This window comes from Limulus polyphemus, unplaced genomic scaffold (assembly GCF_000517525.1).
Source record: "Limulus polyphemus unplaced genomic scaffold, Limulus_polyphemus-2.1.2 Scaffold1509, whole genome shotgun sequence".
NCBI classification, from domain to species: domain Eukaryota; kingdom Metazoa; phylum Arthropoda; class Merostomata; order Xiphosura; family Limulidae; genus Limulus; species Limulus polyphemus.
In genome coordinates, this window is record NW_013667119.1 from 13,774 (window position 1) to 26,191 (window position 12,418).

Below are 12,418 nucleotides of genomic sequence, written 5' to 3' on the forward strand. Positions count from 1 at the left end.
TTTAATTCAAATTGCCCAAAAACTACCCCAACATGTCTTTATAATTGCTAAGCTTCTAACTTGAAGGCTATCTCCAACTTTAACTATTTTTGAATTACTGACTGGATAAAAAAACAAGTGGGTGCAGAGCAATAACCACCTTTTTTTCTTTTTAACTCTCTTGCTCTGGGTTTGGTCAATTTGACCAAGTTCGTGACTAATTTGACCTTCCGAGTTTCTATAACTTTTTACATATTTTATCAGGAAGATGAGTACTTTAAATACAATGTGATTTTCATATTCAGATTTTTTTAATATCTGAAAATTGTGAAATTTCATTTGCATAATCTCTAAAACATCCTAAGTAAATATTGAATTTGTTCTCAGTAAAAAATTCAATATTTTATCCTTTACTTTAACTCTATACCCATTCGACCTTGCAACCGCCATAAAAAATATAAAACAATTAATCTAAATGACCCTTTTTTTCTTTCTAGAATGACTGCAAGTTGAAACTAAATACAACAGTTGTTTATCCTAAATAGTTTAAAGCTCATAACAGTATATATCTGTTTACCCTTTTATTTTTTAATTCTTTTATTGCCCTTTGAACCGTGTCTAACTAATAATTCTGCCACACAGGTTGTAAAATCACTCAGACTCGGAGAAAGTGTAACTCACTTTACAAAATCGAATTACGATTTACATAACATACGACCTGCTCCTGAGCATACCTCACGAAGAATTTTTATCATCATTTTTCATTATCCTACCTAATAAGTTTCTGTAAATTTTTGTTACTTTTTATTTAATAAAAAAGAATACACACAAATAAATATATATAGTACTTACTTGGGTCCTCGTTTTTGTTCTCGACTGTAAATTAAATTTTAAGCCTTTTTTTTTTTTTTTACACTGATACCATGGTGCTACTACTAATAGTATTATACTAAATTCGTATTTAAATAAATGAATCTGAGAACACAGAGTAACAACCTATGATGGATTAAACAAAGTCCCATAAATATCATAATTCTTCTGGCTTTCTAACTGTGTGCTAAAAGCCTTTAAAAATTCAGCTAAGAGAAACAATTTAGAAGTGTAACTTCTAACAAAGTAACTGTAGTGTAAGTGTAAGCAAATATACAACTCTGTTCAGAAAACAATGCAATACGTCAATTGATATATTAAAACATTGGCTTCCTATTGGTTATAACTAAGATTGTAAAGATTAAAGAGAACTATTGGCAATTTGGGAAAGAGAGGTGGGTGTAACAAATGGTTTCTGGCTCCATTAATTACCAAGGAAGGCTATGAATATTTTGCTTTACCAGAGTGATATTCAATTCATATTATAATGAGTAATTTAAATAAAATTTTGTACTTCCTGGAGAGATGGTAAATAAACTAGAGAAGAGGGAAGATCTAAAGGGCAAATGTTAGCATTTTCCTACACTAAAAATGTATTTCCGAGATATATTAACCGCCACTCACAAGTTTAGTATAACTGAAAATGTCGATAAATCCACGAGCAAAAACGAGTACGTCCATACAACACTTCTGACAATCAAGAAGCTATCGACAGAAAACTGCAGATGTGAAGAGGGCGCTAGGTACTATAGGAATGGTGTCGCGATCCTATTGGAGGAGAGCAGCTACATATTTAATAATGGCTGGAGACGGCTTGAGTGGGTAATGAAGAAAAACTTTAATAAAGTTTAACATATTTAGTTGCATGTGGATATTCAGAAGCAGGATGGGAAAGCTAGTGGCGCGCATTGAAAAATCTGCACCGATAGAGGGCAGTGGTAGTCGAGAAAAGTTATTTTGCGACCGAAGATGAGTTATCACATCGAAAGTCACAATTCTCGTATTAGGTGACAGGGTTTTTTTAAATACTTCCTTATAACATTAAGGATTTACCTAATATTAAAATTTCATTTATTAACTATGTTTTGACGCCAATTTTATTCATAAACAATAATAATAAAGTAAACTGGAATGGACAGCAACTGCGAGTTCAATAACTTTAGAACACCCTTTGACAAGATAAATTATTCTTTTTTATCTCTGTTATCACAACATAATCAGTGATAGATTCATTTTCCTTACCCCGTGGGTTACCATAGATATATATCCAGAACTCTAAACAATTATCTTTTACTCCAAAAGTCCACAAAGGCTGATTCAATTACTTTAGAACCCAATTGACAAGGCTAATTATTCTTGTCTACTCTGTTTATTACCATACAATCTGCGATTATAACACTTTAACTACTTTAAGAATCGTCACTATACACTCTTTATGGCTAAACGTACAAAAACACAATCTAGATCTATCTTACTAAATCTTTAACTTACTAATTTTCACTCTCACTGACTTAACTTGCTCTAGCTTGGGTGCCTAACTGGGGCCTAGAACTTTCTAAAAACTACGAGGCGCTATAATGTAACAATACTCACTTAAAGCAAAGAGAAAAACACAGAAGGTTCGAGAAACGTAATATTAATTCACAACAAATGATTTGTAAACAGTTACTTAAGCACACATGCCATAACTACCACTTATAAAACAATAAATTTAACACTCACGTCAATAACTATATGCATCATAACTCTCCCAATAAATTCAACTTAAACAGTCTTGTATATCGAACAGTGAAATTAGCCACTCTGTTAGGAATCAGAAATACAGAAGGCAAAGAAAAACTCTTGCTGATAACCAGCTTTTATTCATCTAAGTTAGATTTTCCAGTAGTATTTTACATGTTCATACAATTAGACTACCAACTAATTATAAATTGATCATGTTAAGGTATATTTGTTTGTTGGACTTTGCACAAAGCTGAATCTGGGTTACCTGCATTAGCCATCCTAAATTTTGAGGTGACAGACTATTGGGAAGGCAGCTTGTCATCATCACCCACTACTAACTCTTGTCATACCAAATAATGGGATTCCATCACCACTCTTATATCGTATCCATGGCCATAAGTGCTGAGAATGTTTTTTTTTGTTTTTTTTGCAAGAACAGGTCATGATACATGGATCTCAGGGCCATAAGTCAGGTATGTTAACTACTGGGTCCAGTTCAGTCCATACTGATATATAACTTCTAGAAAATAAATCAAATATATCCTACCTTTGTACAGATCAAATAGTCACAATGAAAATAAGTTGCAAGAAGTGTTTTCCCAAACCTATCCAAAGGAATTTCATCTAGACAAGCAGTACAACATTATCACAAATCTTTTTTAACAACACATCTCATTTTCGTAGAAGTTAAAAATGAAGCATCTTTACACGTTAACATAAATCTGTTCATTAGATCTTTTAAATTATCATTACTTAATAATTTATAAGTTATCACTTAATGTCACAAAAAAAGGAAAACCTAAGTCACTTTTAAGATCTTTTCACTTAATGAAATTAATAATGAGATAGATGAAGTCAGTATTCACACATTTTATACTTTAAAATATTTTTTATTTCCAATAACATTGTTACACTAATACAAAAGTTTTAGAGGTTAAAATGTATAAAACTTGATTACTATTTCTAATTTCATGTACAATGACCATAATCAGGATAAAATAACCTTAAAACAACATACTGTTACTGCAGTAGTAAAAAAAAACAAACTTAATACACAACTGTCCCATAACTCTACGTTTGTATAACAAAAGTCTGTTTTTCTATTCAGGAAGAAGTGATTATAATGTTATCAGGATTTTCTGCAATTCAAAGGAATATCTTAAGTATTTTTATTTCCTGCAGAAAAGCTCATGTCTACAATCGGAAGAGAGTTTAATATAACTAAAACTCAAAGATGTTGTAAAAGTAACGTAATGATAAGAAAATATAGCATATCTGAATTCAGTTGTCTCAATGCTGCTTGATTTCCATAATCCATAACAACCATAAACTTCATAAGGTTATAACTTTTAGGTTAAAGTTTCAACTTATACTTTTCTACGTTAACAGATTATATGATTGACTACATGATCTACATAAAGAATATCCATACAAGAATTAGCTGTGAAAAAGTTTTGTATTTTATAGTTATCAATAAGTCAGTAATTATGTAAACATTCTTCCCTATTTAAATGTTTCTAAAAGGACAAACCAAATTAAGTATTCCTAACCACACTTGTTACAAATTTAAAATATTAAAAATAATATAGCAGATGGGTTTTTAAATTATGCTTATTATTTTGGGAGCTGGAGATCTGATGAGATCAAAGCTCAAAAAACTTTGCTCGTAATTAAAAAACTACTTCTCCTGTTTGCATCATAGGGAGGTGGAGACCGAGTTGTTTCTTGGTTCAACTGGTATCTCCACTTGTTACCTAAGATTTTAAAGAAACTTGTTCTGTGAATTAATCAGTTGCTCAGGATTAGGATTTTTAAGGTTGGTATTTGAAGTGGTAGAATCTATTAATAAGTTACCCCCGTGTTCTTAAAAAAATGAAACTGTAGTACATGGTAGTAGTCCCTAATAATCAACACATTCTGCTGTGTCCTGTCTGCCATTCTTATAGCCCTAATTGAATTATTGATATGGATGTTATGTGAAGTAGTTGTTGAAGGTAGATTTTCTTAATAAGAAACTCTTTGTGCAAGGTTCTATCTTATCTATTAAAAACCTTGACTTTAGTTATTGATAATGACAATATGTGAAGTAGATGAGAAAGACAGAATTTTTAATATGTAAAACCTTCTGGTGGTGATATGAAATTGCTCAAATAATCTTTATGAGATTTTCTTCAACTTACTTAAAATACAATTCGAGTGATGTACATTTAATGATGAAAACTTAATGTCAGGATACAAGTAAATTCATAAGCTTGTAATTGTACAATTTTCTGGTTACTAATAAGAAACTGTCTTTAATTCATGGTTCTTATTCTTGTAGTTTTTCTGTCAGAACAAAGATTAAGTTGTTGGTGTTGTTTGTATTAAGCACAAAGGGCTATCTGTATTGAAACTCGGTTTCTAGCAGTATAAGATGTCATACTAATTCACCCTTTGATACAAACTTTTTTCCATAAACTGAACAACTGTAAGGTTTCTCTCCATTGTGTATTCTTTGATGTTGTTTTTAATTTACTACTTTGTACGAAATATTTTCCACAAACTGAACAACCAACTGTACGGTTTCTAACCAGTATGTGTTCTTTCATGTATTTTTAAGATACTTCTTGTTCCAAATGGTTTATCACAAACAGCAAAACTATGTGGTTTCTGCTCAAAGTGTATTCTTTGATGAGATTTTAAGTTATTCCTTGCACCAAAGTGTTTTCCACACACTGAACAAATTTAAGGTTTCTCACCAGTATGTGTTCTTTGATGTATTTCTAAGTTCGCACTTGTTCTAAATGTTTTTTCACAAACTGTACAACTGTAAGGTTTCTCCCCAGTGTGTATTCTTTGATGTGATTTTAAGTTATTCTTTCTACCAAAGTGTTTTCCACACACTGTACAAATGTAAGGTTTATCCCCAGTGTGTGTTCTTAGATGTCGTTCTAATTCACCCTTTGATACAAACTTTTTTACACAAACTGCACAAATGTAAGGTTTATCGCCAGTGTGTATTCTTTGATGTAATTTTAAATAACTCTTTCTACTAAAGTGTTTTTCACATACTGAACAACTGTAAGGTTTCTCTCCAGTGTGTATTTTTTGATGTGATTTTAAGTTACTCTTTGATACAAACTGTTCTCTACAAACTCCACAACTATAAGGTTTCTCCCCAGTGTGTGTTCTTTGATGTCGTTCTAATTCACCCTTTGATACAAATTGTTTTCCACAAACTCCACAACTGTATGGTTTCTCCCCAGTGTGTATTCTTAGATGTAATTTAAAGTTATTCTTTATTCGAAATTGTTTTTCACAAACTATACAACTGTATGGTTTCTCCCCTGTGTGTACGGTTTGATGTAATTTTAAATTACTGCTTGATACAAATTGTTTTCTACAAACTCCACAACTGTAAGGTTTCTCCCCAGCATGTTTTCTTAGATGTAATTTTAAGTTATTCTTTATTCGAAATTGTTTTTCACAAACTATACAACTGTAAGGTTTCTCCCCAGTGTGTATTGTTTGATGCGATTTTAAATTACTGCTTGATACAAATTGTTTTCTACAAACTCCACAACTGTAAGGTTTCTCCCCAGTGTGTATTTTACGATGTGAATTTAAGTTACTTCTTGATACAAACTGTTTTCTACAAACTTCACAACTGTAAGGTTTCTCCCCAGTGTGTGTTCTTTGGTGTTGTTCTAATTTACCATTTGATACAAATTTTTTTCCACAAATTACACAACTGTATGGATTCTCCCCAGTGTGTATTCTTAGGTGTGATTTTAAATTACTGCTTGATACAAATTGTTTTCTACAAACTCCACAACTATAAGGTTTCTCCCCAGTGTGTTTTCTTTCATGTTGTTTTAAGGAACTATTTCTCTCAAAGTGTTCACCATAAACTGGCAAAAGGACATTGACTGCACACTGATGTGGTTTCTCTCCAGGTTGTATCCTCTTTTCTTGTGTTTGGTTATCGACTGTTGCAAATTCTTTTCCACTGACAACACAACTGCATGTTTTACCATTACACTGAGGTATATTAAATTCTTTTAGGTTATTTCCATTTACAGTTGTTTCTCCAAATATAGTGTTGTTTGGTTTTGGGGATTTTATAACTTCTGTAGAGTGATCTTCTTGTTTTATAACATGATAACCAGGACACTGACTCTCACAACAGATGTTCACACTGGGCTTTGGATCTAAAATAGATGTAAATAATGCCACATCATAGTTAATAATAAAACTGATGAACTTCAAAATACATTTAGTGTTCCAATATAATAAATACAAATGTAAATATGAGAATTTTAAAGCTAAAAACTAATTTCACTATTTTGACACTTTTTAGAAACTTTTCTACCTGAATCATAATAGTATTGAAAACAAACTGTAGGTAAGATTCCACTTTCAACAGGTTTTTAGTAAATAAAGTAAAATCACCTGTGAAAATATGATAGTATGGTGTCACAACAACCAATGTACTTAAAGCTAGTATCTTTCTGGTTTAAATTTGAGATATTTTCTAATTTTAAGTGGTTGATTATCATTAAATCATCTAATGACTTCTCTACTTTCAAATGTTAATTAGCATGAAGACTTTACACTATTTTGTTGAAAAGTTCTATATGCAAGTGAAATAAATATCATAAATGCCAAGACTTAGACTATACTATTTATCAATATATTATTTATTCTTTTATGAAGTTTTGGTATCATCCCTCTGATTAGAAGCTGTTTCATGTAAAATTAAGGGATTGGAAATTTAGGATCATTAAAGTCCCAGATTCTACAGGGCTGGTAGTGTTCAACAAATCACATCTATAAAATAAATAACAACAATACATTCTCTGTACATGTTGAAACATTATTCTACTGGCACAGATTCCAACCATTAATCAGAAAGTTATACACGAAGAACCAAGAGGATAAACACTGGTCAGTTAGAAAGGTTTTCCATTTCATTTTGTACAAACAACTAATGTTCTTATTTGTTTTCAGACAAACCTTAAAATTCTTTTTAAATGTTTTGTTGTCATTTTATCACTTCAAAACATTCCATACAAAATTCTCAACTAAACATATAAATAGAAACACCAAACATAGATCTATACACTATAAATTAAACCAGTCTTATATGGTCCAATAATTTAACTAATTCTTTTAATCCAGTGTCAATGCACTTAAGAGTTTTAGATGTTTCTACTCACCAGATGTACTTTCTAATCCGGATTCAATTTCTTCTTGAAATTCAGTTTTTATTTTCACATTGATATCATTATAGTTTAAACTATCCAGATCATCATTGCTGTCATTGAACTGTGAAATAATATCACCTTCTAACAGATCATCAGGATGCTCTGTTTTCTCTCGGACAAATATGTTCTAAAATCAAGCAACATATTCAAAAAGGTTATAAAAATAGCAGATAGTGTTATCATTACACAGTCTCCACAGTTAATTAGTTTAAAACATGGCAATATAATTAATTAAGCCTAATGCTTCAAATTTAGTTATGTATGTAAACAGTACTAAAAATATTTTATTACAAATTACAGCTTTTACAGTTTGTAACATTTGTTTTTAAAACAGGTACAATGTTTCGATTACTGGTGTGATCATTCTCAAGTAAGCATGTTTTAATGATAAAGAATGTTTCAGTATTTAAATCAACATTCAAAAATAACAAAATACATCGTTACATTTAGTTCTGTCTGCTTTTCTTTTATTTTGCACAAGATATTGAAATGGTTAAGTCAGTTATATATGGTATCAAAGCAGTCTTACAGAAAAACCAATCTGAACAGTACGCACCAAGAAAGAGCAAATGGGTTAACACTTTCTGTGCTCACTGCAGATATTTGATAAACAATTCCTGTGAGGTAAGGCTGACCATGCACTGAGATCTGATGACAACAAACACTGAGAATTTGATGTTTAGTTCTACATGTTAAGTGGGTAATTGGTTTGAGTTTTTGGATTATTTTTTTACTATTTTTTTTCAGGAGTCTGAAAAGCACACAAACAAAGTTGTCCTGAAATGTGCAAGAACATGGACAACGTACAAGATTAGTGATGAAAGTGTAAATTAAAATCTAGGTAGACCAGAAAGAGGTCAAAACTAGATGCACATAAAACCATTGAATGATGTAAGTAACTGCAGATGAATGTGTTAGATGTAGTTCACATACCAGTCTGGAAAATCTCTGGTCAGTATTGAAAGGAAGCTTGACCTAATGGGAGGCTATGTTACAAAGCATTTGATTGGACTTAATCAAATATGCCAAGTGATTGAGCTGATGAACCCAACCTGTGAAAGTAGAAGAGAAGGGGGATAAACCAAGGAAAGAATTGACAATCACATTGTCTATGAGAAGGAGCAAGGTAGCAACAGACAACCTTAACTATACATAAAAGAAGAATCACATAATGAAGGAAGAAACTGGAGAAAAACAACTGATTACCAGGTAGGTAATATCTTTGGAAAAAGGAGGGATCAAGGAAGAACTTAATCAGGCTTTATAATATATGAAAAAAAAAGCTGCAAAGGCATACGTATCTGAATGATGATGATCAGAAGCAAAAGGCAGAAAACAGCTGAAAGAAATGGAATGGCTGATGAGGTACATCTGGGCATTTAGACTTTTTTTATGTATTTATTGTTATAAGAAGCACAAAGTAGAAATGGGATGGCTACAGAAAATGAAGTTGTAAACAGATGGATGAAATAAAAATGCAAGAAGGACAAAGGAATTTAGTGCTAAATAAAGAAAGTCAGTTGATCAAAGTAACTGGAAACTCAAAAAGCACTGGAGAAAACAAGTTTGAACATGGCAGTGTTACGGAAAATATAAGCCTTTGATCATATGCTAATACCCACAGGGAATATTGTCCATGGAGGCTGTAACACCCTCCTATTGGTGGAATTATATAGCGACACACACACACACTTCCTTTTTAAAATCACATTTCATAAAAATGTTATATTCAAGAACCATATATCAAGTAGACACAATTTCAGAAATGTTACTTACCTCTCTGCACCACTATGAGTTAACCTTTCACACAACTGCCATAGAATTTCATGCACCTATCACTAACCTTGAACAAACTCTCACCTTTACATGTATCTATATCAACTGCACAGGCCTATGACATAATCATCATAACATTTTTTAATTTGTACTTCCTATTGGAAAACTATGTGTATATATATATTTATACACACACACACACTGGAAATTGGGGAGAAAAATTAATACTATGTTTTTATTTTTGTCAGTGCTAATTCTATGAGGGGTGTGCTGATGAGTTAATCACATGTAATCAGTTAACGGGTCTGTTGATTAATCCATTAGCCAATAATACTATTGCTACGCCTATTTACTCTATTTAAAATAATCTTTATTGAATACCTCTGGACCACTGAAAGTTGGAGGTGCACAATGGGCAGCCTAAAATGTTTTTTTTTTAACATCCTCTTCTTTCCTTATCACTACATACCATCACAGTTACCATTACTGTTGTTTTTCAAACATGCAATAATCCCACAATAACCTATAAATCAAATCTAATAAAAAACATCTTAGGTGCAAAAAAAAGGTGCAGCCAAAAATGGACTGTGTGCACGACTTAAAGGAATGAAATCCAAATTGGCAACCAAACTGGTAGCTACACTTTGAACATTGATAAGAATTTTACAGCAAATATTCATTCATTAGTTAGTCAGAACACTTTTTTGTTCAACTTGGGGCATGATGGTTGGTAAAAACATGTAAAGAGCTGTAATGAATTTATTCACAGCAATGCAGCAAACTTGTAGTGAATTTCTACAGCTTGTGACTACAAACATGTTACCACCAATCAGTCTCAACAAAATTAGTTACATATTCTCTTAATAACACAACTGTAAAAGTTTTAATCTACAAATTACCTCAGTTTTCACTGTTGCTCCACCATAGTTATCTTCTTTCTCCTCTTCTATCATACCAAACTTCAAAATAGTATGTAGAGATCTTTCTACCATGTAATCAGTTTTTCCTGTTGTTAGAAATACAAACAATGAAGATAAAAAGACTCATAACTTATGAACCACTTAATGTATTTATCCAAACAGTGCTTTTCTATAATTTCTTATGTAAAATAAAGGTGAATAGAAAATACCATCTTTCAGTAAAGAGTAGGTTCTGAAAATATACCTGTACTACCAAGCACATTGGAAGTTGTAGTCCCAAATGGTCACTAAACAGGTAGCCAAGGTCAGAGTGCAAAGTATTTTCCTATACGTGGTATCAGAAAGTTCCCAACTGAGAAGAACAGTAATAAAAGAGTACATATACTTCTGAAGTTGAAATACACACCATACAAAACTGATAATTCTGATAACCGCACAAGCATTCGGGCCAGTAGGCACACAAAGAATCAAAACGATCCAGGTGGTCATCAGAATGCAAGGTCATGGCAATGGAAACATTTAGTAAGAAAGTAAAAAAAAAATGTGAAAATTAAGCACTATGAAATTAACTATGAGACAATCACTCCATGATAGATGTCATTTCTCTAACAATTCCAAATACTACACTGATGGTGGGAAATCAACCAAAATCCTCTACCCATCTCCAGAGGGCATCACTTTCTGATGAATAGCATCTAGAACAATCATAGAAGTAAATGTTTACTTCACACATGGATGAAGCTACCTAAACACAAGAGATCACATAGGTTTTGTTTCCAAGCACTGTAAGTAATCTTAACTATCAATAATTTGACTAAGCTTGAAGAAATAATGTAAAATAATATAAAAAATTAGGATCTGGCAATTATTGAGATTAATTATTATGTTAAAATTTTCATTACATAATACTGAATTATTTAAAAAAAATAGCAGCACTATAACTGAGCAAACCATCCAATACTGATATCTGCGAAGTATGTTCTGAAGAGGTTCACCAGTTCCAAGAAAATTACTCTGTATCACAGAAATAGGCAAGCTTATTATTAAAGTTTTTGTCTTGTCCCGTAACATTCTAAAATTGTTGTAAGAAGTAGCCTTCGCTGTAATGCAAGTGATTTAGACAGAGTTGGTGAGATAGCATGTGGGACAGTAAACAGTTATTAGTACTATAATGGTAATTCACCGAGTCCCATCTATAATGGCAATTAATGTAACCACTTTTTTTTTTTCTAACTTTTAAAATACAACTTTAAAAAATTCTTATTTTTAGTTATTAACGTAAATCCTTTTCTTGCTTATGTTATTCTTTGTACTAGAAATGTTATTAAACTACCTAAGACTAAATTTTAAAATCTATGTATGCTATTTCTTATGTCACACGAAATGTTTCCAGTTTCAACGTAACCTCTGTAGATTGTACTTTTAACTGCAAAACAAATATGCTTGGTTGTGCTGTTATCAATTTAGATGAAGCACAAGATAACTATGATCAGGCGTTTCGACAACTGTTGCCGATAAGACTGCTATTTTATCTTACATTCAGGAAGAGACATTGATGATTTGTGAATTCAACAAAACTAGTCTCCTGTAGCAGAGGTAATGAAAAAAAGAACAGAGTAGGCCTCTATGTCATCTTTTCTTTACTAAAATTCATGTTTAAGAGAGAAAGAAGTTCACAAGTACAATGTTTGATTGTTGTTAACTGCAAAGCTATATAATGTACTCTGTCCAGATTTATAAGTTTTTTTTATCTCCAGTTTGTTTAGCTTAAATCATTTTTTTTTTTCCAGGGTAGAGTAGTTCTCGTGATCTGAAGCTCTCAACTTTAATTCAAATTGCCCAAAAACTACCCCAACATGTCTTTATAATTGCTAAGCTTCTAACTTGAAGGCTATCTCCAAC

The 12,418-nt window shown here is 31.7% G+C and overlaps 1 protein-coding gene across 7 annotated transcripts in view; it reads right to left on the reverse strand.

The window, feature by feature from the left end:
* Positions 1-12,418, reverse strand: part of LOC106463878 (zinc finger protein 2 homolog) — a 28,698-nt gene that overhangs the window by 8,254 nt on the left and 8,026 nt on the right. For 5 of the 7 annotated variants that reach the window (XM_022391514.1, XM_022391516.1, XM_022391518.1 and 2 more), the window contains one exon: positions 10,496-10,602. In XM_022391514.1, the coding sequence (XP_022247222.1) occupies positions 10,496-10,602 (107 nt within the window). Of the gene's footprint in view, positions 1-3,487; positions 6,765-7,772; positions 7,948-10,495; positions 10,603-10,760; positions 11,292-12,418 lie in introns of those variants that run through there. The other 2 variants (XM_022391520.1, XM_022391519.1) reach the window with 2 other exon arrangements.